The sequence below is a fragment of the Trachypithecus francoisi genome, unplaced genomic scaffold (assembly GCF_009764315.1).
Source record: "Trachypithecus francoisi isolate TF-2019V2 unplaced genomic scaffold, Tfra_2.0 Lachesis_group17, whole genome shotgun sequence".
Classification (NCBI taxonomy): domain Eukaryota; kingdom Metazoa; phylum Chordata; class Mammalia; order Primates; family Cercopithecidae; genus Trachypithecus; species Trachypithecus francoisi.
This window is the reverse complement of record NW_022681462.1, coordinates 24,502,349-24,528,982: the sequence shown is the minus strand read 5'-3', so window position 1 is coordinate 24,528,982 and position 26,634 is coordinate 24,502,349. Positions and strand designations below refer to the sequence as shown.

At 43.5% G+C, this 26,634-nt stretch overlaps 1 protein-coding gene across 6 annotated transcripts in view; it reads right to left on the bottom strand.

Moving 5' to 3' along the window:
• DGUOK (deoxyguanosine kinase) overlaps nt 1-26,634 on the bottom strand; it is a 34,080-nt gene that overhangs the window by 5,418 nt on the left and 2,028 nt on the right. The window contains exons 2-4 of one of the 6 annotated variants that reach the window (XM_033175131.1): nt 15,528-15,640; nt 7,284-7,453; nt 3,135-3,282 (exon numbers count right to left, since the gene is read on the bottom strand). In XM_033175131.1, coding sequence (XP_033031022.1) covers nt 3,135-3,282; nt 7,284-7,453; nt 15,528-15,640 — 431 coding nt within the window. Of the gene's footprint in view, nt 1-3,134; nt 3,283-7,265; nt 7,454-15,527; nt 15,641-26,634 lie in introns of all 6 variants that reach the window. The other 5 variants (XM_033175130.1, XM_033175133.1, XM_033175132.1 and 2 more) reach the window with 5 other exon arrangements.

Genomic DNA, 26,634 nt, shown 5'->3' with positions numbered 1-26,634 from the left:
GCTACTTGGGAGGCTGAGGCAGGAGAATGGCGTGATCCCAGGAGGAGGAGCTTGCAGTGAGCCAAGATCGTGCCACTGCACTCCAGCCTGGGCGAGAGAGCAAGACTCCATCTCAGAAAAAAAGAAGATAGGGAAGAATAGGTAGAAAGGAGCAGAAGGACCTACGAAGTCCATTTGACATGCTCGAAACTCAGTATTTACTAGGGCTCTGAACTGGAAGATTGGGCACCTGCACAGTTTTTTTTACATAGTGACATGTCAACTTCTATTCTGTTCTTCCCTTGGGCACAGTTACCTCTGAACTTCACAGAAGAGGTCAAGTGTGACTTCAGGGAAGAAATATAGGCATTCCTGCATCTCTGGAACTAATGCCATCAAAACAGCATTAAAATCCCCATCTAATCTCAAAATGAGTAAGTTATTTTTCTTTTCTGCCATTAAGTTGCAATAATTCTTCAACTCTTCTCATTCTACTCCAGCTGAAATATTTCAATTAGCCTCTCCCAAAAGGCAGATCTGCCCCCAAGTGACGACGACGACGATGATGATGATGATGATGATGAGCATCATCATCATCATTACAAAGTGCTGGGATTACAGGCGCGATCATCATCATCATCACCATTTGCTATGGTTTGAGTGTATCCCCCAGAATTCATGTGTTGGAAATTTGGTCCTTAGTGTGGTAGTGTTGAGAGGTGGGGCCTTTAAGAGGTGATTAGGTTGTTGAGACAGATTAATGCCACTCTCTTGGGACTGGGTTATTTCTCACCAGAGTGAGTTCTCATTCTCGTGGGACTGGACCAGCTGCCATGAGAGCAGGATGTTATAAAGCAAGGCTGTTCCTCCCATCTTGCCCCTTTTGCACATGCCTGTTCCCTTCCACCTCATCACGTGATGAGGTAGCAGGACGTCCTCACTGGAAGTTAAGGCTGCCCAATTTAGACTTCCCAGTCTCCATAACTGTGAGCCAAAATAAGCCTCTTTATAAATTAACCAGTTTCAGGCATTCTGTTACAAGGTCATTCAGAGTGCACAAAGAAGAAAAGCAATTAAGACTTTCTTGTTCTCCCTGCTGGGTCCAACTTCCACTCCCCAGAAACAAGAGCCTCTTCAGCTGGCCCAAGTAGCCCCATTTTACTCCCAGGAATGAGTCACTCCACTTCCTCTCTCACTCCTCCCCAGTGCTGGCTTCAAGGCACTGAGCTGATTGTGCTGAAGTTCTGTTCTCTTGGAAAAGGTTAAGTCAGCATTCTCACTTCTCCTAATGCTCAGCTCCTCAACCTCCTGCTTCTTTCAGTCCAGCCATCCCAAGACTCCTATAGGAAACCTGTCACCTCTTCAAATTCCAACCAGGATCTTTACTCGGTCCAACCTCAGAGCACTCTCACTCCTCTTTGGCCCAGGCCACAAACCTTCCTGGGGCTCAGGACTTCTCTCTCAACGTGAACCCTACACTTTGACACTTCAAACTGCCCTCTCTGAGAGGGGATTCGTTTCCCCATAATCGCTGACACTAATCTCTACCCCTAAAGTATAATCCCCTTCTTCTATTCCGGTTCTCAGGCAATGAAGACTATTGAAAGAAGTCACAAAAACATGACCCACCTGGTCAACTTGCAATCAATGCATCTAACTTTAGTGTGGTTCTTTTCATGGAAGGTTATTAGCCCTCTGGCCTCACTGAATCTTTAGTTCAGTTTTATTTTATTTTAGAAACAAGTTCTCACTCTGCCACCTGGGCTGGAGTATAGTGGCATGATCACAGCTCACTGTAGCCTCAAGCTCCTGGACTTAGGTGACCCTCCTGTCTCACCTCCCCAATAGCTAAAACCACAGGCACACATAACCACACTCGGCTAATTTTTAAACTTTTTTGTAGAGATGGACTCACACTATATTGCCTAGGCTGGTCTTGAACTCCTGATCTTAAGTGATCCTCCCATGCCAGCCTCCCAAAATACTGGGATTGTAAGCGTGAGCCACTGCACCCAGCCCAGTTTCATTTTAAACTTTAGCTCTTATTTCTGTAGAATCTCTTATTCCTTCCTATGATCTAGCTTTTGCCTCAAAATGTCCAAAAACTCTCAACACAAAGATCCCCAATATCTGGTCCCAGTCACATTCAAGGGCCTCTTTTTTCCTGGCTGCCACCTTCTTAAGGCAAGACCCTTCTTTCCAGTCCTCTCCCCGTTGGCTGGTGTGAGGCTCTGTGATGGGAGCTCTCCCACTCATCCTCTGGTTCTGCTCAGTCTGTTCTCAGGCTCCTTTCTGCCCACAAGTCTCAGTTCCATTTCTAAAAAGCACAGCCTCTAGCTTGGAGACAGCTTTCCTTCCTTCTAACAGTATGTGGTCTATCTGGCATTTGACTATATATTGGATGTATGTCTCAAAAGCTGAGAGTGGTATATCTCTAAAAAAAAAAAAAACCTCTCACCTTGACTCAGAATCCCACTCCAGAAGAGCCCTTAGAGATCATCTAGATTGAGCCAGTGGATTTTACAGGCAAGGATCTCTCCAGTGGAATGGTCACTACCAGTCACCAGAAGCCACAGCTCACTTCAGCCTCCAGAGACTCTGGTCCTCCTGCCATGACATCATCATCCTACTGCATGCAGGATGGCACCAGCCAGCCAGTCACAGAATGGAACTACTATAGTCCATCTTGCCTTCCCAATGGCATCAGGGTTCAAAAAAGGGCCATAAATTAGGGCAGTATCATGATGAGGTGAGAAAATTCTCCTTTTCCTCCTCACATCTTACTCAGGAAACTATCAAGACTCCACACTCTGATGACCCAGTCAGACTGAAGGAGGAGCTAAGGCAAGTAGCTACAGGTCAGAGCGTCCCACCTGCAAACCCTAAGTGATAAAGATGATGCTCGATTTGCTCTGTTGTTGCTACATCAACAGCGATCCTTTTATGCATAGTCAATGGCTTTAGCACTCTGCTACAAGAAGCCAGTGGGGAACAGGGTGCTCAACACTGGGACAGGAGGGTGTCCCCCACTGCTCTCCATGCTGCAGGTAATGTCTACGCTCTAATTTCTCCAACCAGAAAATCAGGGGCTTGGAGAATGTCACTTCTTAGGTTTCATATGGCCCTAAAGTCTACGGTTTTAGGTTCGGTGTTACCTGGGGAGAAGCCTGGAGGTAGATGAAGCCATGTAATGTGAGCCGGCTGGCAAACTCCCACAGAAGAAAAGAATGCCAGTCCTGATAGATATGCCACTCGATGTCACTGAGGGAACCATTTTCAAAAAGATTCTTTGCAAAGATATACCTGGTTGGAAGTGGGATGGGAATGGGGAGGGGAGGAGAATGGGAAATGGAATGAAAGGCACCAGAGAGAGAGAGAAGCAGAAAAATCAATAACCAACTTGTTCCATGTCTGTTCAAACCACTTAACCTTTCGAGCTCCTCATCAATCCTTAAGAAACCTGAATTCTTAACCCGTATCTCCCTCCCTGCTCAATAACTAAGATGGGAAATAGGATCTAGACTTTGGAGGCTGAAATCACACCTTTCCAGATGGATTGATTCACTGGAAGAAAAGGGACAGAAGATAGTATCATTGGTCCCTAACAATTTTCTCTGCTAGAAATCAGTCAGAACATACAGCAAATATATGTAAACTTGAACTTTTGAGATTTCCTTATTATTATTATTGCAAGGCCCAAAACAAATAAACAAGTGAATCCAGTATAAATCCACCCACTCAATTTCATACAAGGACTGAGGACTTCTGACTCTCCAGGCTACTGAGCCATCCTTTTGTCTAGCTGAGACATGCAGAAATAGTTTTTTTTTTTTTTTTTTTGAGGCGGAGTCTCGCTCTGTCGCCCAGACTGGAGTGCAGTGGCCGGATCTCAGCTCACTGCAAGCTCCGCCTCCCGGGTTTACGCCATTCTCCTGCCTCAGCCTCCCGAGTAGCTGGGACTACAGGCGCCCGCCACCTCGCCTGGCTATTTTTTGTATTTTTAGTAGAGACGGGGTTTCACCGTGTTAGCCAGGATGGTCTCGATCTCCTGACCTCGTGATCCGCCCGTCTCGGCCTCCCAAAGTGCTGGGATTACAGGCTTGAGCCACAGCGCCCGGCCCAGAAATAGTTTTTATGTGGTGTCCTCTATGGAGCAGAAAATGCATTTCCCACTAATTTCAGTATCACCAAGAAAGCAGACTCTCCTGCAAAGTGCATATGAGCTCTTGCTTGCTTGCTTCCTGTGCTGCTGAGTTTCTAGTTCAGATAAAAGAAAGCTAAAGCTAATAATCAAACCAGCTTTGCCCCCTGCTTATTTCTACAACCAAAAGAGCATCTGGTAAACAGGAAATCAGAGCTAAACACAAACCATGGCTTCAGACAAACCAGGGGTCAATTCTGCTTTCAAACCTCAGGCATTTTAATACAAAACACAATTTGCATCCTAAACAAGGTACTCCAGTTTTCAAGGCAATGCTCAGCAACTAGCCACTTCAGCAACTGGCCACCTCCGAGAAAATAAAATTCAGAACCCTTGTATATGATGGCTCAGGAAAGTGCAGACTGCAAGGCTGTGAGTGTCACCATTAAGGGAATACCTCAGAATAACATTCCAGGGTCTGATCCTGGCTGAAAGATTCAGTAGCTGTGTAACCTCAGGCAAGTCACCCTAAATCCTCTCAGCCCGTTATTATGATGTCTTGTAATAATCCTCATAAAGTGCTTAGAAGAGTGACTGGCACATGGTATTCTAGATATCTTAGTTATTATTATAACTACTTTTTGTTAGGCTATGAAGAAGCTAACTTAGAAACTCCAAAAGTAAACTTTCCCAGTCTGGAATGGTTTAGCCATAGTCTAGTTGATGAGAACAAAGAAAAGGGTAACATTTTAAACTCAAAATGTTTTTGAGTTCTTCACAGATAACTAGAAAATGAAATTAAGATCCTATAAAGTGGCCATGTACTGTGGCTCACACCTGTAATCCCAGCACTTTTGGAGGCTGAGGCGGGCGGATCACCTGAGGCCAGGAGTTTGAGACCAGCCTGGCCAACATGGTGAAACCCCGTCTCTACTAAAAACACAAAAATTAGCCAGGCATGATGGCGTGTCCCTGTAATCCCAGCTACTCAGGAGACTGAGGCACAAGAATTGCTTGAACCCAGGAAGCAGAGGTTATAGTGAGCCGAGATTATACCACTGCATTCCAGCCTGGGTGACAGAGCGAGACTCTGTCTTAAAACAAAACAAAAAGGATCCTAAAAAGAGAAATTAAAGATTTGCTAATAAGCCCTATGAAAGGGGTTCTTGGCTTTCTTGAGAAAGAGCACTTCCTTTATTTCTTCAAAGCTCTTGGTGGTGATGGGGTGAGGGGTAGAAGGGTGTGGTGCTGAGTGGGAGGGAAGTACTGCAGACTGAATGCAGGGGCTGTAGGACAGAACAGGGCATAAGGATCTTGGAGTCAGGGTCTCTGCTCCAAAATCATATGCTAACGTTTCCTTTAACTCAAATAGAAAAGACTAAGATTTCTTCCTCCCTATAATCAACACTCCCAGATAACCTGTGTTCCTCCTTTGGAACAAATATCACACATGTGAGCATGTGTTCAGTCCCTGTCAGGCAGGGACTGGGTCTGCCTTATTCACTGTTGCAGCCCCAGGGCCAGCCTTGGTGCTTCAACACAGGAGGCATCCAATAAATCTGTGTGAGTGAACAAAGTCTAAATTACCCTCAGGATTGGAACTTGTGATTAGTTTTCCTTTCTGTCTCAAAAATGCCCTCAGTGAAGATAGCACCTGGAATGTTGTATGCCCACAGTGTAATCAATTCTTACCTCTTCCTTTACAAGCAAAGGTTAAGATCCATGTAGCTTCTTAATGCATTTCTAATTAACAAAGTGTTTCTACTTCTCTGTTTTCCTCTGAGGGTCTCACATGCCTACTTCATGAAGGGACTAGAAATAAAGACTATGTTTCCCAGCAACCCAGGTGGTTAAATGTAACTCAACTTCTGAGTCCGAGAGGCATGGCTTGGGAGAAAAGAGAGGAAAACAGGCACATGGGATACCCAACAGCTGAAAAAGAAGTAAAACCTATAGCCCAGCCGTATGTAATTCACATATTTGGCTTTTATAAAAAGTAGGCTCTCTCGGGGTACATAAAGAAGGAATGGATAGCCTGTAGAGTCTGTTTTATATATCTTCCAAGATTTTAGGGTAAGGTCAGAAAAATCACTTGTCATTTACAAAAGTACCCTTATTTTTTTCTTCTAGGAGGCTTTCTGAAAGCACTAAGAAATAGAACTCGTTTGTCTAATCCGGAATTAAGAGTAACCAACTGAGCATCTTCAGCAGTGACACTTTCCATTTTGATAATTCAAAGAGCCTTAATAAGAAAGATCATTTTGCTTGAAAGCACCATTTCACACTGACACTGGTCATTTATAGGCTTCAGATAAGAAAAACCCCAGCAGTGTCCAGATCAAGCCATCCTGACTTTGTCTCTAGGTGGCTTAACCTCAAGTCACAGCCTGGTCTCTGTGGCAGAGCCAGGCATTCTGGAGCCTGCACAGCCTAGCTCTTCTGGAGCAGATGGGCTCACTTCCCAGGGTGCTGCTAGCCTGCATTAAAAGTGACTTCACATCTCATTCCCTCAGGTGGTCAGGATGATGCCCATCCCTGATCTGACACAGGCACTGATGTCCACTAGACTCTGGCCAGCAAGAAGCCCTCTCACAGCAGAAGGGGTCAAAAAGGGCTAAATCTGAGACAGAAGCCAGTTTCACAAAATGTGCTATTTCTGCCTAAGCATCCTTTCTTGAAGAATAAAAAAAAGGCTGAAAATATCTCCTATATCATTTTTAGGAACACAAATTTTAATTTTGTCTGCTTTTTTCTTAAAGGGGATAACCAACCACTGAATCATTTGATTTCTTAGAATATACACTGCTACTTCAGTGTCTATTCTGTGCCTTTTAGCATGTGATGGTTACATTAGGTGGCTACCAGCTTGCTCCATGCCAGAAAAGAAGGAAACCTAAGATAATCAGTAGCAATATAAGAAAATCAAAGCATTCAGTTGATGAAAAACACAATTTCCTTTCTTGACATAGATGACAATTTGGTACAAGTACAATTCTGGACAAATCTGCATAGTGTTGTCTTTAAAAAAGAAGACAATTTTTCAAAGTATAATTATCAGTGACCAGAGCAGTGCAGGATCTGTGCAAGATCAAACAGGCAGCACTGAGCATGGGGCTTGTGACTGGTGGAGGGCTTGGCATTTTACCTGTCACTGTACACAGACCTCTCAAAGATCTGTACTGGCTTCCTGGCCCGTAAGAGTTTCTCAGGGAAGGGCTCCAGCTGTACTTTCAGGCGGCTCAAAAAGGAAAATGTCTGGAATGTGTAGGACCATCGTGCTGGCTCCTGGTACATCATATTCAGCAAGTTTCCAAGACTTTGGGCAGTGCAGGCCTAGAGGGAGATGAAAAAAAAAAAAAAGAGAATTTCCTAGAAAGCGTATTTACTCCATGGGGTACACCCCTCCACATACACCCCTACCTTCCCAAACAGGTTTAATAATCAATGAAACAAGGAATTATAAAAGTTTTCTTCCACCAAAAAGGTAGAATCAGATCCCCAGTTTAGTCAAAATTTCATAATCAGGGATGAGATTTTCCTACCTATTAAACAAGACTCTCTAAAGGGAGATGACATGCCACTTCAATATAACAAAAGCAGAGGAAGAACCATATATAGAATTAACACGATCACTGATTGAGGGATTTGTGAAGTCTGTCTAGGGAGGAGTTAACAGTCAACAACCATCTAAAATTTAACTTTGAATCAAATCTTTCCACTATAACACCATGTTGCCTCTCTTTTGAGTTCCATCTATAGCTATTTGTTTATAAAATGTCAAGGCAAACCTGAAAGCAACTGCTATTTGAAAATCCAACCAATCAACCACCAAATAGAATTCTGTTATCTTTCATATAAGGACTACAATTTGTTTGTTAAATAAAAACAAAACCCTACTTAATTCTAGAGACTTTATGAAACATAATTAAAACATTTCACTTGCTCAGCATGTGCAAGTGGGCACAAGTGTGGGATGTTCAGCAGCCCCGGATTCTTTCTTTTTGTTTTTTTTTTGAGACAGAGTCTCGCTCTGCCACCCAGGCTGGAGTGCGGTGGCACAATCTCGGCTCACTGCAACCTCCCGGCTCACTGCAATCTCCGCCCCCCTCCCCACCTCAGCCGAGTTCAAGTAATTCTCCTACCTCAGCCTCCTGAGTGGCTGGGATCACAAGCGCCCGCCACCATGACAAGCTAATTTTTGTAGTTTTAGTAGAGACAGGGTTTCACCATGCTGGCCAGGCTGGTCTCGAACTCCTGACCTCAGATGATCCCCCCGTTTTGCCCTCCCAAAGTGCTGGAATTACAGGCATGAGCCACCACACCCGGCCCCAGATTATTTTCTGGATCTGCCATTAACTCAACAATGCAAAAGTGAGTTTTGTACAAAAGCACTTTGGAGCTGTATTTTTCATTCAATTGCCATTAACTGAAGGCCTGTGTGGATGACACGCTACATGGACAGGGTACCGTAAGGGTAGAGAAAAAGGAATTAACATTTATTTTAACCTTTACTGTGGTATGTTATCTCATTTAATCTTCAAAACAGCTTCATGAGGTAGGTACTGCTGTAATGCCCCTTTTCCAGAGGGGAAAATCCACTCAGAGGTGAAGTAACTTACTTGTGCAAGGTTTCATGGTGAATAAATGTTGAAGGGACTCAAACCTGGCTTCCTCTAACCTCGTCATTCCAACACCCTCCATCTAAAGGTGAACAAGACAGTTCCTGAACTCAAAGAGCTCACAATGCAAAAAGGAAGAGGGTGACGAGGATATACAAAGCTGGAATGTAAGGCAGAACATGTGATGAAGGGATGACTACTGACGGTGGAAGGAATCTCAGGGAGTTTCTGAAATAAAGTGGCATTAAGCTGGGAAGTAACTGATGAGTAGAATTCTCACAGATGGAAATGGAGATTAAAAAGACTGCATTTCAGGTAGAAACAACAGTACAGGAGGAGAAAAAAGATTAAACAACACTAAGTAGTCCAATTTGGCTAAAAAGCACTCTTAGATTCCGAAGAAGGGTCCTAGCCCTTTGAAAGGCTTCAGCAAGAGCAACACATATAGCGCTGAGTGGACCAGAAAAACATTTCACTTGGAGGTATTTTTGGGATTTCCCTCCTTCTGACCCCGCAAGCCCACACATACTAGCCTCACACATGGCCCCTGACTAAAAGCTGGAGGTAGAAGTAGGAGGACAAATTTGAGTCTCCTATAGTCTCTGTGGTATCACTAGAGATGGTAAGGAGCAGCTGTGGGCCTGTAGCACAATTCACACACTGTATGTAGAAACAGGAGAAAACAAAAGATACTGCCTTGCTGATAAAACAAGAATAGGCTGTCATAAAAAAGGAGGAATAAGAAAAGAACTTTCTTAGAGTTGAAAAATGCAACTGCCAAAGTAAAGCACCCAATGAAGATAATGAAGATGGTAACTAGCAGACTACATAATGCAGTAAACCTAATTAGTGAATTCGAAGATCCTTAAAGAGTATCACTTTAAGGGCTAGGTATGGGGGCTCACACCTGCCCAGCACTTTGGGGGGCCAAGGCAGGAGGACTGCTTGAGGCCAAGAGTTCAAGACCAACTTGGGCAACATAGCAAGACTCTGACTCTACAAAAAAAATTTAAAAATTACCTGGGCATAGTGGTGCATGCCTGTAGTCCCAGCTATTCTGCAGGCTGAGGTGGGAGGATTTGCTTGAGCCCAGGAGTTCAATGCTGCAGTGTGCTATACACTTGATCTTAGCCAAAAGGCTGAGAAGTGATGCTGCAGTGAGCTATAATAGGGCCACTGCATTCCAGCCTGGGTGACAAAGTGAGACTCTTTAAAAAAAGAGACAAGAGTATCAGCTTAAGAAATTCTCCCTAGGGGCCAGACATGGTGGCTGATGCCCGTAATCCCAGCACTTTGGGAGGCCAAGGCAGGCAAATCGCCTGAGGTCAGGGGTTCGAGATCAGTCTGGCCAACATGGTGAAAGCCTGTCACTACTAAAAATACAAAATTAGCCAGGCATGGTGGTGCATGCCTGTAATCCCAGCTACTTGGGAGGCTGAGGCAGGAGAATCGCCTGAACCCAGGAGGTGGAGGTTGCAATGAGCCGAGATTGCACCATTGCACTCCAGCCCGGGCAACAGGAGCGAAAACTCCATCTAAAAAAACACACAAAAAAACAAAAAACCCCATGAATAACTGAGGCAGAAAACAGTTGTCCAATAATGATTCCCCTCAAACAGCACTGAATCCATATAATCTTAAGGATGATTTCTATCATACCTTCAAGGAATAGATCATTCCCATGCTAGAAAAGAAGAAAAATTTCTCCATTTATTTTCATAACATTGATGGTAAAACCCGTCACAAACTGCACATGGGTCAGGCATCAAGCTCACACCTGTGGTCCCAACACCTTGGGAATCCAAGGTGGAAAGATTGCTTGAGCCCAGGAGTTCAAGACCAGCCTGGGCAGCAAAGTGAGACCCTATCTCTACAAAAAAAATTTTTTTAAGTAGACAGGGACAGTGGTATGCACCTATAGTCCCAACTACCCAAGAGACTGAGGTGGGAAGATACCTGAGTCCAGGACTTCAAGGCTGCAGTGAGCTATGATCATGCCACTGCACTCCAGCCCGGGTGACAGAGGGAGACCCTGCCTAAAAAGAACCCAAAAGACAAAACAAACAAAAATCACCATACACACAAATAATAATACCAATCAACTGTATAAATAAATATACATGCAAAATTCCAAACAACACATTACCAAATTAATGGAATAGTACATCATGACAAAAAGTTCATTCTAGAAATGTGAGGATGGTACCATTATTAAATCTATGACTAATATTAAGAGATTAAAAAAGAAAAACCCCATGTTTATCTCACTAGATGCTAGAGGTTTCTGATGGAAATTCAACATTTCATCATGATAAAAACAGTTACTATTCTAGTAATAGAAGGGTATGTCTACCACACGGTCTATTGAAATGAGTAATAAACACCAAACTTAACACTGATACATTAGAGGCAGTTTCATTAATGACAGAACAAGATAAGGAAACTACCCTCACTGCTATTAGTTTATATGGCTCTAGAAGTTCTACCCAATGAAAGAAAACAAGAAAATAGAAATGTGGTACAGATATTAGAAAACCCTTCCAAATGATTACTATTTAGAGACAACTATTATTTTCTAAAACTCCAAAAAAAATAATATGAGAAATTAAGTCATATAAAATAAATATAACGATCAACTGTTTTCCATTAAAACAGCAATAACCAGTTTCAGAGGATGACATGGAAAAAAGATCTCAGTCACAATAAAAACAAAATATATGTTCTGCTCAAGAATAAACAAGAATACTACTGGATAAGTAGATAACCATTTGTGAAAAAATTAAAGTCCTATAACTTGTAACATCACATAAAACATAAAACCACAAAAGCAACAAAAAGAAATAAAGATATTTTCATACTCTCGGGCTACAATCTTAACATCAAAGGTGCTAACTATGAGGAAAAAGGAGGACAGGTTAGACTACATAAAAACTGAAATGTATTATATTGTAAAAATATATTATATACTAAGATAAAAGAAAAATGACATGGCCGGGCGCAGTGGCTCACATCTGTAATCTCAGCACTTTGGGAGGCCGAGTCAGGCGGATCACCTGAGGTCAGGAGTTCGAGACCAGCCTGGCCAACATGGTGAAACCCCGTTTCTACTAAATATACAATAATTAGTTGGGTGTGGTGCCAGGCGCCTGTAATCCCAGCTACTAGGAAGGCTGAGGCAGGGAGAACTGCTTGTACTCAGGAGGTGGAGGTTGCAGTGAGCAGAGATCACACCACTGTACTCCAGCCTGGGACACAGGGCAAGACCCTATCCCCTATCTCAAAAAAAAAAAAAAAGAAAAATGACAAACAAATATATGAGAGTTAATATACTTAACATACAATGAGTTTTTATGAAGCCATTACACAAAGATGAAGATTTCAATAGAAAAAAACAAGGCAAGAGGTTTGGACAGGCAATTCATTGAAGAATAAAAAGATAAACAAAACATGGTAAAAAACAAACAGTAAAGCTACAATGATACTCATCATTGCAACACTGTTTATAATAGGAAGAAATTAGAAAACTATTCAAAATAGAGGACTGGATAACTAAATGATAATATTCATATTATGCAGTACACTACAACCATTAAATGACATCACTGTGGGCCGGCGCGGTGGCTCAAGCCTGTAATCCCAGCACTTTGGGAGGCCGAGGCGGGCGGATCACAAGGTCAGGAGATCGAGACCATCCTGGCTAACACGGTGAAACCCCGTCTCTACTAAAAAATACAAAAAACTAGCCGGGCGAGGTGGCGGGCGCCTGTAGTCCCAGCTACTCGGGAGGCTGAGGCAGAGAATGGCGTGAACCCGGGAGCGGAGCTTGCAGTGAGCTGAGATCTGGCCACTGCACTCCGCTTGGGTGACAGAGCGAGACTCCATCTCAAAAAAAAAAAAAAAAAAAAAAAAAAAAAAAATGACATCACTGTGAAGGAAGATCGTGTCTATTAAGTGACATACAGGTGGCAATCGCAATTTTTGTTTCAAAAAGCAAATGTATATATATATTTTATACATTAATGAAAGTGCATGTAAATCTATACATTTTCTCTGTAGAAAAATGTCCATTTTACCTCTGAATAATGGGATTACAGGATGATTAGTTATCTATTGCTGCCTAACAAATTATGCCAAATTCAGTGGCTTAAACAAAAACGTTCATTATCTCAGTTTCTCTGAGGCGAGAATTTGGGAAGGAGCTTAGCTGGGTGGCTGGGACTCAGGGTTTCTCATGAAGTTTCAGTCAAGCTGTTGGCTGAGGCTACAGTCGTCTGAAGGCTGGACTGTGGCTGAAGGATACAATTTCAAAAAGACTCACATACCTGTTCACAGGAGGCCTCAGTTCCTTCCGTGTGGGCCCCTTGAAAAGGCTGCTTCCTGACACGGCAGCTGGCTTCCCCCAGAACAAGATGGAAGCTACCGTGTCTCTTATGACCTACCCTAGAAAGGTATTTCTTATTTTTGCTACTTTCTATTTACTGGAAACAAATCACAACGTCCAGCCATGTTCAAGGCAAGAATTAATGTTCTACTTCTTGAAGGGAAGAATACCAAACAATTGTGGACATGCAGTCATGTATCCCTTAACAACAGGAATATGTTCTGAGAAATGTGTCATTGGACAATTTTGTCACTGTGTGACCATCAGAGAATGTACTCACACAAACCTAGATGGGATAGCCTGTTACACACTTAGGCTTTAAGGTATACCCTACTGCTCCTAGGCTACAAAGCTGTGTCACATGCCACTGTATTGAATACTGCAGGCAATTATAATACAATGGTATTTGTGTATCTAAACATAGAAAAAGTACAGTAAAAATATGTTGTTATAATCTTACAGGACCACCATTGTACACATTGACAAAAACATCATTATGTGGCCAGGCGCGGTGGCTCAAGCCTGTAATCCCAGCACTTTGGGAGGCCGAGACGGGCGAATCACGAGGTCAGGAGATCGAGACCATCCTGGCTAATACGGTGAAACCCCGTCTCTACTTAAAAATACAAAAAACTAGCCGGGCGACGAGGCGGGCGCCTGTAGTCCCAGCTACTCGGGAGGCTGAGGCAGGAGAATGGCGTAAACCCGGGAGGCGGAGCTTGCAGTGAGCTGAGATCCGGCCACTGCACTCCAGTCTGGGTGGCAGAGCAAGACTCCGTCTCAAAAAAAAAAAAAAAAAAAAATCATTATGTGGCCCAAGACTTTATTTTGAAATCTCAACAGGTGACCTGTGGCATACTCAGAAAAAGATATATAATTTATTCCTGCATAGGAAAGTTAATTTCACAAATACACACACAGGCACACATACAGACATATAAAGAAACAACTTAAGAAGCAAAAATCCTCAATAGGCATGATATGCCAGCCACAAAAGCTAACACAATTCTGGGTTGGAATAAAAAAAAATGGCACCCAGAACAAGTTCCATGATACTCTGGTCCCACTTAGACTACATCCAGAATGTCCTGTTCACCTCCAAGTAGCACTCTTAGTAAATTCAAAGTGGAAAGTGAACAAACTAGGACTCATCACTTAGGTAAAGTTACTTCAGAGTAAAGAATAGCCTGGAGGAAAATCGGAGGTGTTTGGCTTGAAAGAGAGAAGACTTGACCAGGCATGGTAACTCATGCCTATAATCCCAGCACTTTGGGGGCCAAGGTGGGTGGATCGCTTGAGCCCAGGAGTTTGAGACCAGCCTGGCCAACATGGCGAAACCCTGTCTCTACTAAAGATGCAAAAACTATCCCAGCATGGTGGCATGCACCCATTAGTCCCAGTTCTCAGGAGGCTGAGGCATGAGAATCGCTTGAACCCAGGAGGTGGAGGTTACAGTGGGCTGAGATCACACCATTGCACCCCAGCCTGGGTGACAGAATGCGACTGTCAAAAAAAAAAAAAAAAGAGGGAGACTTGAGGGGGAGAAGGAACAGGAAAATCATTACCTTCAACTATATATAGGGTTGTTACGGGGAAAAGTTAAAAGACTTAGGGGGTAGAACTTGAACCAATGAGTCAGAGTCACAGGGGTGCAACGTGGCTCATTAAAAGGCAGAATTGTTTAGCAATTAGAGTTAAGAACCAGAATGTGCCACTGAGTGAATGTTCCAGGTGGCGGCAAGAGGAGTTCATGGTGCCTGAGGAGGCATGGTGCTTCTGCTCCCTCTGAGGGTCATGTCCAAACAGGTCCTTCCTTACTCACACTGATGTGGCTGGAAACCAACCCTACGGCCTCTGCCAAAGCCATAGTCTTCACACCACGGCCTAAGCTATGAGGTAAAAGTGAAATGTACTTATACCTCATTGCACAGTGCCTGGCACATAGTACGTGCTCATAAATGTTAGCTGTTATCTCTCCAATTGACTCAAAGTGTGACTGGAACCTCTCTAATATCCCTTCCAATTTCTAAGACTTTATTTAAAAAGTTAAAATCACTATAATTAGCTATTAATCCTAGTGGTTAGCTTCAGTAATAATACAAATACTTAAGTGTAGGAATGACAAAATTCATCTTCAAAGTCATCCATGATGGTTGGACATGCTTTGGGAAACCACAAACAACAGAGGCAGTCACTTAGATAGACATATAAAAACCACAAAAATCAAAACTACACATATTCAAACAAGTCATATCCTCTCTGGTGTATGTGGTCTGCTTTCTGGAATGAAGCTATTTTAAAAAGGATACTCAAACTGGGCTACTTTACCCACTCAGAGTAAATTAAATTACGACAATTAGATTATTCACCCATGCCTGCCAACTACCCACCACAACTAAAAACTTACTTTTTGGGTGCCAGCAGCCTGGATATCCTGCCATGTTGCTACAGGTTCTGTAGCGACGTGCCATTCTGGGTAAGTTTTAGCGAGTAACTTCACAAACGTGGACTTTCCCACAGCTGCAATGCAAACAGCATGTATTGGGATGCTTCCCAAATCAGGGCTGAAGGAGAAGGCTGCTACTAAACTCTGTCACAAACGCCCAACTCAAGGGAACAAGTATCAGTTTTCTGAATTTCAAACTCAGCAGCCAGACTGATAACAGATCAATCCATGCCAACCAGAGCCACTATAATGAATACAGTCAATAGGGAGGAAAAATTCCTTCAAGATTTAATTTGCAATTTCCATGTCTCAACCTTCCAGAGGCAGAGCATTTAGTAACAGCTGAAAATGTAAAAGTAGATGAAATCAGTTCCGTAAGTTCTATCACTTGAGTCACCATTCTATTTGTGCTGTGACAGTGTAAAATTTCTCAGTTTTTCAAGATAAAAAATAAAAAGGATTATAATATCATTCATTCAACAAATCTAAAAAATATTCATGGAGTGCTGACTATGTGCTCAGGACTGTCAGGCACTGTGGGTACAATGGTAAACAAAACACAGAATGGATTTTGCCCTCACAGAGCTTGTATGGGTGACAGATAGTAGACAAACACAAAATTAACTACTAACAAACGGTGTTAGGTGCTAGGAAAAAATGCAGGATGGCCCTAATATAGCCCAGGAGGTCAAAGAAGACTCCTTCGAAAAAATGAAAAGATGACAATTCATGCAAAGGGAGTAGCATGCACAAAGACCTGAGAGAAAGAAGTTGACATACAACAATACAGAAGTTTGAGGCCCTAGAAGAAGCCATACAGTATGGCTACAGCATGAGTAAGTGATGGAGAAGTGGCTCAAAATGGGTGTAGCCACACAGAGAGGGAGTCTGGGGCCAGGTCACACGGCTCTGTAGTCATGGTAAGAAGACTGAATTCTATTCTAAGGGCAATGGGAAGTTAGTGAGGATTGGTTTTAAGTAGGAAAATTATAAGACTCCTTCTCATTTTTAAAAGATCACTCCACCAGCTATGTAAGAATGGGATGAAGCAGAAGCAAGCAGGCTAGTTAAAAGATACAGCAGCTTGTCCCGGGGTTATAGCAGAGGAGTGAAAAGTAGTGGTTGTTTCGAGAAATATTTTGGAGATGAAATCAACCTAGTAACACATTCAAGTTGTCTTTTCCCATTTATACCAATGTTTGGCCCATACCTCCCTGAGCTCCAGAGACTCTATTCAAGAACCCTCCAGACATCTCCACTTGGGACATCCCACAAACACCTCAAAGTCAACAAATTTCCTAAATGAACTAATCATCTTTGCCACCAAACTGAGCTTCCTCCTGTATCCCAGACCTCAGGGTATGAACATACCATCCACTCACTGACAGAAGTCCCTCCTCTGCCAAACCTCAGTGGCCACCAAATCCTTCTGCATTTGCTTCTCAATTTTTCATATTTGTCCTTTTCTCTCTATTCCCACCTCCATGCTCAAGACCATCCTCTTATCATCTCTTGCCTTTCTGATGCTGGCCTTGCTCTCTTCAATCCATGCTCCATACTGTGGTCAGACTGAACATGAAATAACACTGCTTACAATCTTCTGACAACTCCCTATTGGCTACAGCAAGGGCAAGTGACGGAAGAGTGGCTCAAGATGGGCGTGGCCACAAGGGCAGTCCAGGGCCAGGTCACATAGGGCCTTGTGGCCATGGTAAGAGGGCTGAATTCTATTCTAAGGGCAATGGGAAGTTAGTGACATCTGAGCTAAGACCTGAACAAGCTTCAGGACAAACTCCAAACTCTTTAACATGGTCTGCTAGACACAACAAGATCTGATCCCTGTGTATGCCTCTCTGGCCTCGGCTTTCCTTTAGGGAGACTACACTCCTGCAGGACCAAACTCCAATCACACCATGTTCTCTTGCAAATATGACTTTGCATATGCTTTCCCATTTCCCGAAGCGCCTCCTCTCCTCACCCGACCAACGCCTACTCAATCCTCAATTCTGTTTAGATGTACCTCCTGTGTGAAGCCTTCCCAGATCCTGATACCTCTGAGCAGGATTAGCTAGTCCTCCTTTGTGCTTGGCTTAGTATTCTGGGTGAGACTCCATCACTGCACCTGTCATTGTGTTTCTCCAGCTAGAGGATGGAGCTCCTCCAGGGTAGAAAACAAACTGAAACCTAATGACCTGGCCAAATGAATAAAATACACAGTATATTACTAATTTCAGTTCTCTCTGAAACCTACATTTGTGAAAAATAAAAAATGAATCTTAAGACTGTATCTGGACCTCAATCTCCTCTATCAGAAGTAATCTATCTCAAGGGAAAGAAGGGGGGGATCCTTCCACTTATGGTTACTGATCGGGGTGCTGATGTCTCAGCACAAGAACCCACACATTTAACAATGACATTTACTATATACCACCCCAACTCCTCTCTGAATAGGCAGGATAAGAACAAACAGCATGAATCTGTAGATTTGTACAGTCACGCTCATCTCTCAGTCCCCACCTCCACCTAACTTGTGTGTGCTTCTTCACATCTGTTCAATCCCTGCTCTTCCCACACTCCAATGAATAAATGCCCTCCCCTGCTCTTCCAGGCCTGTGTCTAAATCCTTTCCCCCGGCAAGCCTAAGGTCCCACTTCTTCATTACTTCTCTAGCTCTGAATTCCTACCACACTGGTCAGGTGCCAAGTGGTTGAATGTGTATATTATCAGATACCTGTCTGCCCTGAGTAAGCCCTCGCTTAAAATATTTGGCCCAGATGGTCAAAATTTAGTTTGTAGGTTGTTTAACAAGTCTAAAATATGGTCCCTGCTATTTAATAGCTAAAAAGTTATTTTACTGACTATGAAAAGATAAATGTAGTTGATTTGTTACATGGCTGGGATTGAATGATTGTTAGAATTACATATATATATATATTTTTTTTTGAGACAGAGTCTAGCTCTGTCACCCAGGCTGGAGTGCAGTGATGTGATCTCAGCTCACTGCAAGCTCCGCCTCCCGGGTTCACGCCATTCTCCTGTCTCAGCCTCCCAAGTAGCTGGGACTACAGGCGCCCGCCACCACGCCCGGCTAGTTTTTTGGTATTTTTAGTAGAGACGGGGTTTCACCGTGTTAGCCGGGATGGTCTTGATCTCCTGACCTCGTGATCCACCCACCTCGGCCTCCCAAAGTGCTGGGATTACAGGCATGAGCCCCCGCACCTGGCCAGAATTACTTATATTTTTTAAAAGTTAAAAACAATTACCTTAAAAAAACTGTTGCAGATGGAAAGGAAGGGCTCTGAGGTCAGACACTATTAGTTCATCTAAGAGCAGTCAGGACTCCAAGAAATTGACTCATGCATTTTAAACACATAAATTCTGGAATGCCAACAAATTAGATATAATAGGAAATATACAGTTCCAATGACTGGAACAATAACATCTAATACCCAGGGTACTCTGTAACCCATTCCCCATTCCAAGGCTTCTGGAAAGCCAGTTTAGTAATCAGAAGGCAGCTTCAGCATACAATGACAGTAAATGGTGGTGAAAGGTCCTAAGAGCTGTGCCATCCATGTTTCTGGGGCTTGGAGAGCCTGAGTAATTCACTACAGGGCAGTATTTCTTAAACTCATTCCACTGGAACTGAGCTGTGCCAGGTACCACCCACAGATGTGGAATAATTACTTTAAAAAATAATTCAAAGTTATATGTTTTTATTAAAGCCAGACACAGTATAACTTTCTCAGTGCTGTGATACCTGATCATAATATATATTTTTTTCCTTCCTGCTGGGGTGTTTTTTGTCTGTTTGTTTTGACAAATGTTTCAAGGTGTTCACAAGGGGTTCATAAGAGTGGTGGTGTTTGGCTCTCCACTGCTTCAGAGGCCTCCGCCTAGTGATCGGAACACCCCTGTCTAGAGAAAGCCTACTTTTCCCATCAATCTCTTATGATATCATTATCTCAGATTAACTGCAATTTAGTTAGATCCCAGCTTAGCTGCTATCTTTCCTTTTGAGATGGTGGTCTCTCTCGTCACCCAGGCTGGAGTGCAGTGGTGCGATCTTGGCTCACAGCAACCTCTGTCTCCCGGGCTCAGGTGATCTTCTCACCTCAGCCTGCTGAATGATTCTCATTCCACAAGCTGGGCCAGAGAGTTCTGTTGTTATCAGCCTGCTGGGTAGCTGGTCCAGTATGTTTGACCTGCCCAATATATTGTTTGTTTGTTTGTTTATGAGATGGAGTCTAGCTGTCGCCCAGGCTGGAGTGCAGTGGCACAATCTTGGCTCACTGCAACCTCCGCTTCCTGGGTTTAAGTGACTCTCCTGCCTCAGCCTCTCACGTAGCTGGGACTATAGGTGTGTGCCACCACGCCCAGCTAATTTTTGTATTTTTGGCAGAGACAGGGTTTTACCATGTTGCCCCAGCTGGTCTCAGACTCCTGAGTTCAAGCAATCCACCTGCCTTGGCCTCCCAAAGTGCTGGGATTACAGGCGTGAGCCATTGCGCCGGGCCACTGCAGTTATCTTTCTTTCCTTTTCTTTTTTTTTTTTTTTTTTTTTTTTGAGGCGGAGTCTCGCTCTGTCGCCCGGACTGGAGTGCAGTGGCCAGATCTCAGCTCACTGCAAGCTCCGCCTCCCAGGTTTACGCCATTCTCCTGCCTCAGCCTCCCGAGTAGCTGGGACTATAGGCGCCCGCCACCTCGCCCGGCTAGTTTTTTGTATTTTTAGTAGAGACAGGGTTTCACCGTGTTAGCCAGGATGGTCTCGATCTCCTGACCTCATGATCCGCCCGTCTCGGCCTCCCAAAGTGCTGGGATTACAGGCTTGAGCCACCGCGCCCGGCCTCCTTTTCTTTTTTTTTTTTGAGACAGAGTCTTGCTCTGTTGCCCAGGCTGGAGTGCAGTGGGGCAATCTCAGCTCACTGCAACCTCTGACTCCTGGGTTCAACTGATTCTCCAGCCTCTCAGCCTCCCGAGTAACTGGGACTACAGGCACGTGCCACCACACCTGACTAATTTTTGTATTTTTAGTAGAGACAGGGTTTCGCCATGTTGGCCAGGCTGGTCTCGAACTCCTGACCTCAGGTGATCTGCCCACCTCAGCCTCCCAAAGTGCTGGGATGACAGGCGTCAGCCACATCGCCTGGCCTATCTTTCGATATACTCTTAGTATTATGAATTTTGGAAGGTATCGGATCTTACAAGCAGCATCAAACCTTCCCTTAGGACCTTGGCCACTGGTGTTCTCTGTTGTTATATTGCCACGACTTTCAAAAAGGTGGAAGGTACTTTCTTAAGAGTATATTACTTCAACATGTTGATTTTCCTTAGCTCCATGATTCTCATTCCACAAGCTGGGCCAGAGAGTTCTGTTGTTATCACTCATCTTTTCCTAAGGCATGGTTTTTTCTCCCCACAAAATTTTCTATAAACTGACAATGCCTACCATAGCTATGTAATGCTAAAATCTACTAGTAAGATAGCATATGATGTAATACCCGAAATAACAGATCCCATTATTTTATGTCTAATACAGCTGTATTTCACAGGAGCCTATATTTATCACCTCCAGGCATTTTCATCTCCTGAACAAGATGAAAAACATCAGAAAAAAAAAAATCCAATTCTGAAATCTTTTACCAAAATCCAACAGTCAGAACATATAACAGAACATATAAAACTGTCTAATGTCTTTTTTAAAAAATCCTTCCAAAAAACATTAAAGTCTTTATTTCAGATACTGTATTTGATGCTGCATTCATTCACTCACTCATTCATTCAATCAACAAATGTTTATGGAGTAGCTACTAAGTGGTAGGTACTATAACCGAAATGATGATCTAGGCTGAGAGCTTGCCCTCAAGTTATATTCCAACCCCAAGACTGAGTACCCAGGATCACACAGGCTCTAAGCTTAAAAGCATTCTAGGCAAAGTTAATACAAATCAGTCAGCAGGCTTAAAAAAAAATTAATAAATTTTACTCTGATGCCTTTTCTTCATGAAAAACTGTTTACGAAAAAAAAAAAAAAGGCCAAAAAAATTCCTCACACCTTCCTATGATCCAAACTCATCTGTTCAGCACAAAAGACCCTTAATGATCTGGCATCCCCTCCTCCCTGCCTTGCCTACCAGGTGATTCAGCTTTCCACTGCCACCTTCTCTGCGAAGCCTCCTTGAACTCTCTCCAGCTCTACTTCATCTCTAGGCAGAGTTAATTACTGCCTGCTCTGGTTTACCAAAGGATTACACTGTAATTATTTGTTCACTCATCACTCCCTCCAGCTAGACTGGGAGCTCACTTTTAAAGACAGAGACTGAACCTTTGCATCTTGAGTATGAGAACAGTGATAGATGGATGGAAGGAGGTGAGTCACAGGCACAGAGAACCCACTACACAGTATTTGATATAAATAGGCTATTTTTTCCCAAGGATTCTTTGCCCAACCATTTATACTCAAAATAAGTAAAAGACACATATTGGTGATGTGAAGTCACTAATTTTGAATGCTGGAGGAAACATGTTATTAGGGAAGCCCTCTACTGCTTTATGTTTAAGTCTCTTGATTGAAAAGTGCAAAAGAGTTTCCTCTTCTCTGGTTGGGTCTTTGAAAATCAAGTAAAAATGCTGAGATGACTCACTGACAGTGAGATTTCACACAGCAATCTTTTCTTCAATTTAGGCTTGTAATCGTAAGATAATCACAAGAAGATGATAATACACTGTAGGGATGAACAGTCTTAGAAGAGAGGCTAAGTGTTTTATGTTTTAGATTTTCAGGGGTTCTAGGTACCAAGCTTTTGACTTTCAATCACACATCTTATACAGCTTCGCAAGTCATGCCAGATGCCATTAGTTGCTACTTCACTGATCAATTTTCCTTACATGCCACTGTCTGCACCTTCAGGATCAGAATAACAGGACTTAGAGCAGAAGGAATACAAGAAAAACCCCTCTAAACATACCTAATTTTGGTTAGGAGAGGGGTTCATCTTCCCTGTTCAGGTTTCCTGAATGGGTGCTCTCAATCTGATTTGCTTGAGGATGTTACCTGTGATTAGAGAAGATGCTCACTCTTGATTTAAAAAGCAGTTTAATGTACCCCTGTGTGGGTACCAATGCCTAACTTCTACATGGATATCACAGCACAGGATTCAAGAATCTGGTCAGTACTGAGTACACTGGGTCAAGGCGGGGGTTAGGTGTCAGCAATACAAAGATGAACAGCACACTGAGTGGTCAGAGCCCAAGGAAGGTGGTGAATGTGCAAACAAGCTCAGCAGAACTCAAGTGCTGCAGCAGTTGTGGGTACAAAATGTTATGTCAGCCCACAGAGGAGGCAGTGACTAATTCTGTCTAGGGAGAGTCATCAGGGTGTGTGGGGTGATGAAGAGTAGTGGGAGATGAAAGGAAAAAAGAGTCAGATTAGGTTCCCCCATTCCACTTCGCATCACCCTTTTCTGGGGCAACTGCATTTACTTCCAAGGCTTCAACAACTGCCCCCCACCAGTCAACAACTTCCACATCTGAAACCTCAGCACCCATCTCCAGACTCTCTTGACTTCGGGCATATATTCCAATCTGTCTCAGAACACCTCTATGTCTCACAGGAACCTCATACAAAACATATCACTCTACCCTCCCCAGACTGCCTCTTCCTTTATTCCCTTTATCCCTCATGAACCTCAGTGTCACCCTCCTCTACTCCTCCTTATCCCTCGCCTCTAAGTGGCCACCACATCCTGTCAATCCCACTTCCAAAATCTCTCTCATACCATCGCTTCTCTGTCTCTCCAGTTCTTCTATTCAGGCCTGCATCTTTCCTCCCTCCAATTACTCCAATAGCCACAAAACTAGCGCATAGACTCAACTCTGTTCCAATTCATCTATTCATTCATCCAACAAACTGGATGCAAGGCACTATGGGTACTGCAGCAAACAAAATATACAAAGAAAGTGCCTGTTTTATGGAGCCTTCTTTCTCATCCTACACAGTCTCCTTTTTAAAATTAATCTGGTCATGGCACACACTGGCTTCAAGTGTTCAACAGCCTCCCACTGCCAACAGGACAAACTAGCATGGTCCACAAGGCTCTTCGACATATGGCAAATCCCACCCTTCCAATCTCTTGTTCTGCCACGCTTTCACAGGTCCCTTCAATTCCAGGCACATCCAACTATTTCTCTTCCATTAAAACTGCATGTGTTAGTCAGGCGTGATGGCACATGCCTGTAGTCTCAGCTACTTGGGAGGCTGAGGCAGGAGAATCACTTGAACCTGGGAGGTGAAGGTTGCAGCGAGATGAGATCACACCACTGCACTCCAGCCTGGGTGACAGAATGAGACTCCGTCTCAAAAACATAAACAAAAACAAAAACAAAACCAAAAAAACTGCATGTGTTTCTTCAGGCTTCATCACCTTGGCACATGTTGCTTTCTATGCTTGAAACACTTTTTCCTCTTCTTCCTCTTGGGAATTCCTACCCCAGAGATTCTGGCTTTCCATGCCCAATCACGGATCTCACCACACAGTATGAAAATTATGTCCAGTCAGAGGGGCGCAGTGGCTCACGCCTGTAATCCCAGCACTTTGGGAGGCCAAGGCTGGCGGATCACAAGGTCAGGAGATCGAGACCATCCTGGCTAACATGGTGAAACCCCATCTCTACTAAAAAATACAAAAAATTAGCCGGGCGTGATGGTGGGCACCTGTAGTCCCAACTACTCAGGAGGCTGAGGCAGGAGAATGGCGTGAACCTGCAAGGCAGAGGTTGCAGTGAGCCGAGATCGTGCCACTGCACTCCAGCCTGGGCGACAGAGTGAGACTCTGGCTCAAAAAAAAAAAAGAAAGAAAAGAAAAGAAAATTATGTCGAGTCTGTTTCTCCCATTTGGTTGTGAGCTCCTTGAAGGACAGGAACTGTAACCTATTCACTGCTATGCTTAGCATAAGAGTGGAGTCTTAGTCCTCATTCAGTAAGCCTCTGTTGCATGAGAAAGCAAGAAAGAAGCAGAGAAATTTGAGAAGGTTAAGAAGCAAAGGTCAGGAAAATAGAGGGAGTTCAAACTTTATCTGACGACCTGTCCTAAGTTACTTTGTGATATACCCTGTTCTCTCTCTAGGCTTTGAGGACAGAGCTTCCTTCAGGGGTGTGTTTCTCAAAGTACAGTACAAAACATATTTAAATAATAACATCATCAGGCAAATAGCAGGACTCTCCTTTCCCATTCCTTTCAATGTTTCCGATTTGGCTGGAGAAAAACACGCAGCCATGGTGACTGGTCTCACTTTAAATTCATGACCACTAACTCAAAGTGGGTCCTAAATGGTACCCAGCAATTTAACATTTCCTTTGCTTATACACTAGAGTATTTCATGTTGTGTCTCCACATTCACTCTTAGCTGATGACCTTTCCTCCTATTTCACGCTGAAAACAGACACAACCAGGCCGGGCGCGGTGGCTCACGTCTGTAATCCCAGCACTTTGGGAGGCCGAGATAGGCAGATCACGAGGTCAGGAGATTGAGACCATCTTGGCTAACATGGTGAAACTCCGTCTCTACTAAAAAAAAATACAAAAAATTAGCTGGGCGTGGTGGCGGGTGCCTGTAGTCCCAGCTACTCAGGAGGCTGAGGCAGGCAATGGCATGAGGAAGCAGAGCTTGCAGTGAGCCGAGATGGCACCACTACACTCCAGACTGGGAGAGAGCAAGACTCCGGCTCACACACACACAAAAAAAAACAGACACAACCAAAAGACCTTCCCAAGTTCCCACTACACTCACTCAAGTTGGTGCTCATATATTTTGCCATCACTCCTGTTACTAGGGACGAACTGTGCTCCTAGCTAAGGCTAAAGTCTTTCCCACTGGGCAATAGATCCTATTCTTTCTTGCTTAAAAATACTCCAGCAATTCTATCCTGTCCCAATTTACCAATTTTCCTCCTTTCTACTAGACCACTTCCGTCAACTCACAAACATATTCTAATTCTTCTTACAAAAAGAAAATTAAAAATGCTAAACTCTCATACCCTTTTCTAATTTCAGCTACCACCCCATGACTTCCCTTTCTAAAAACTTCCAGTTATCTTAACCCACTCTCCTCACCTCCCATTCTCCTTGAACCTATACGGATTAGGCTTTCACTCCTAACACTCCTAAAACTGTTCGAGTTCACCAAAGACCTTCATTTACTTAAACAGTATAACACAGCTGATCATTCCCTCCCACTGAACACCTTCTTCACTTGGCTTCCAGAACAGCATTCTGTTTTTTCCTCCTGTGTCAGTGGGCATTCCTTCTCTGTCTCTGCTTATTCCTTCCCACCTCCCCAGTCTCATAATATTTGCATGCCCAGGGCTCAGTCCTTTCCATCAACACATAGTCTTCCAGCATTAAATACCACCTACATTTACAGCTCCAGTCCAGGAAGACCCTAACTCTGAACTTACATATCCAACTACCTATCCAACACCTCTACTTGGATATTAATAGGCATGTAAAAACCTAACATGCTTAAAACCAAGGCTCACGCCTGTAATCCCAGCACTTTGGGAGACCAAGGCAGGAGGATCACTTGAGCCCAGGAGTTCAAGACCTGCCTGGGAAATACAGTGAGACCCCATCTTTACAAAAAATATAAAAAATCAGCCAGGCATAGTGGCAAACACCTGTGGTTCCAGCTACTCAAGAGGCTAAGGTGGGAGGATGGCTTGAGCCTGGGAGGCAGGCTGCAGTGAGATGCAATCGCATCGCTGTATTCTAGCCTGGGCAACAGGGCAAAATCCCACCAAGGGAGGGGAAGAGAGGGGAGGAAGAAGGAAAGGAGGAAATAAAATCAAGAGTCTATCTTTCAAGTACTCAAGTCAAAATAACTGGAGTCATCATTGGCCCCTCTCTTATGTTACACTCTGCATTCAATCTGTCACCAAATCCAATTGGCCCTACCTTAAAATATAACTAGAACCCAATCATTTCGCACCACTTCCACTGTTAAATTTTACTTAAAATGTAACTCAATTTTTGTTAACGTATAACTAAGTATAACTAGAATCCAATCACGT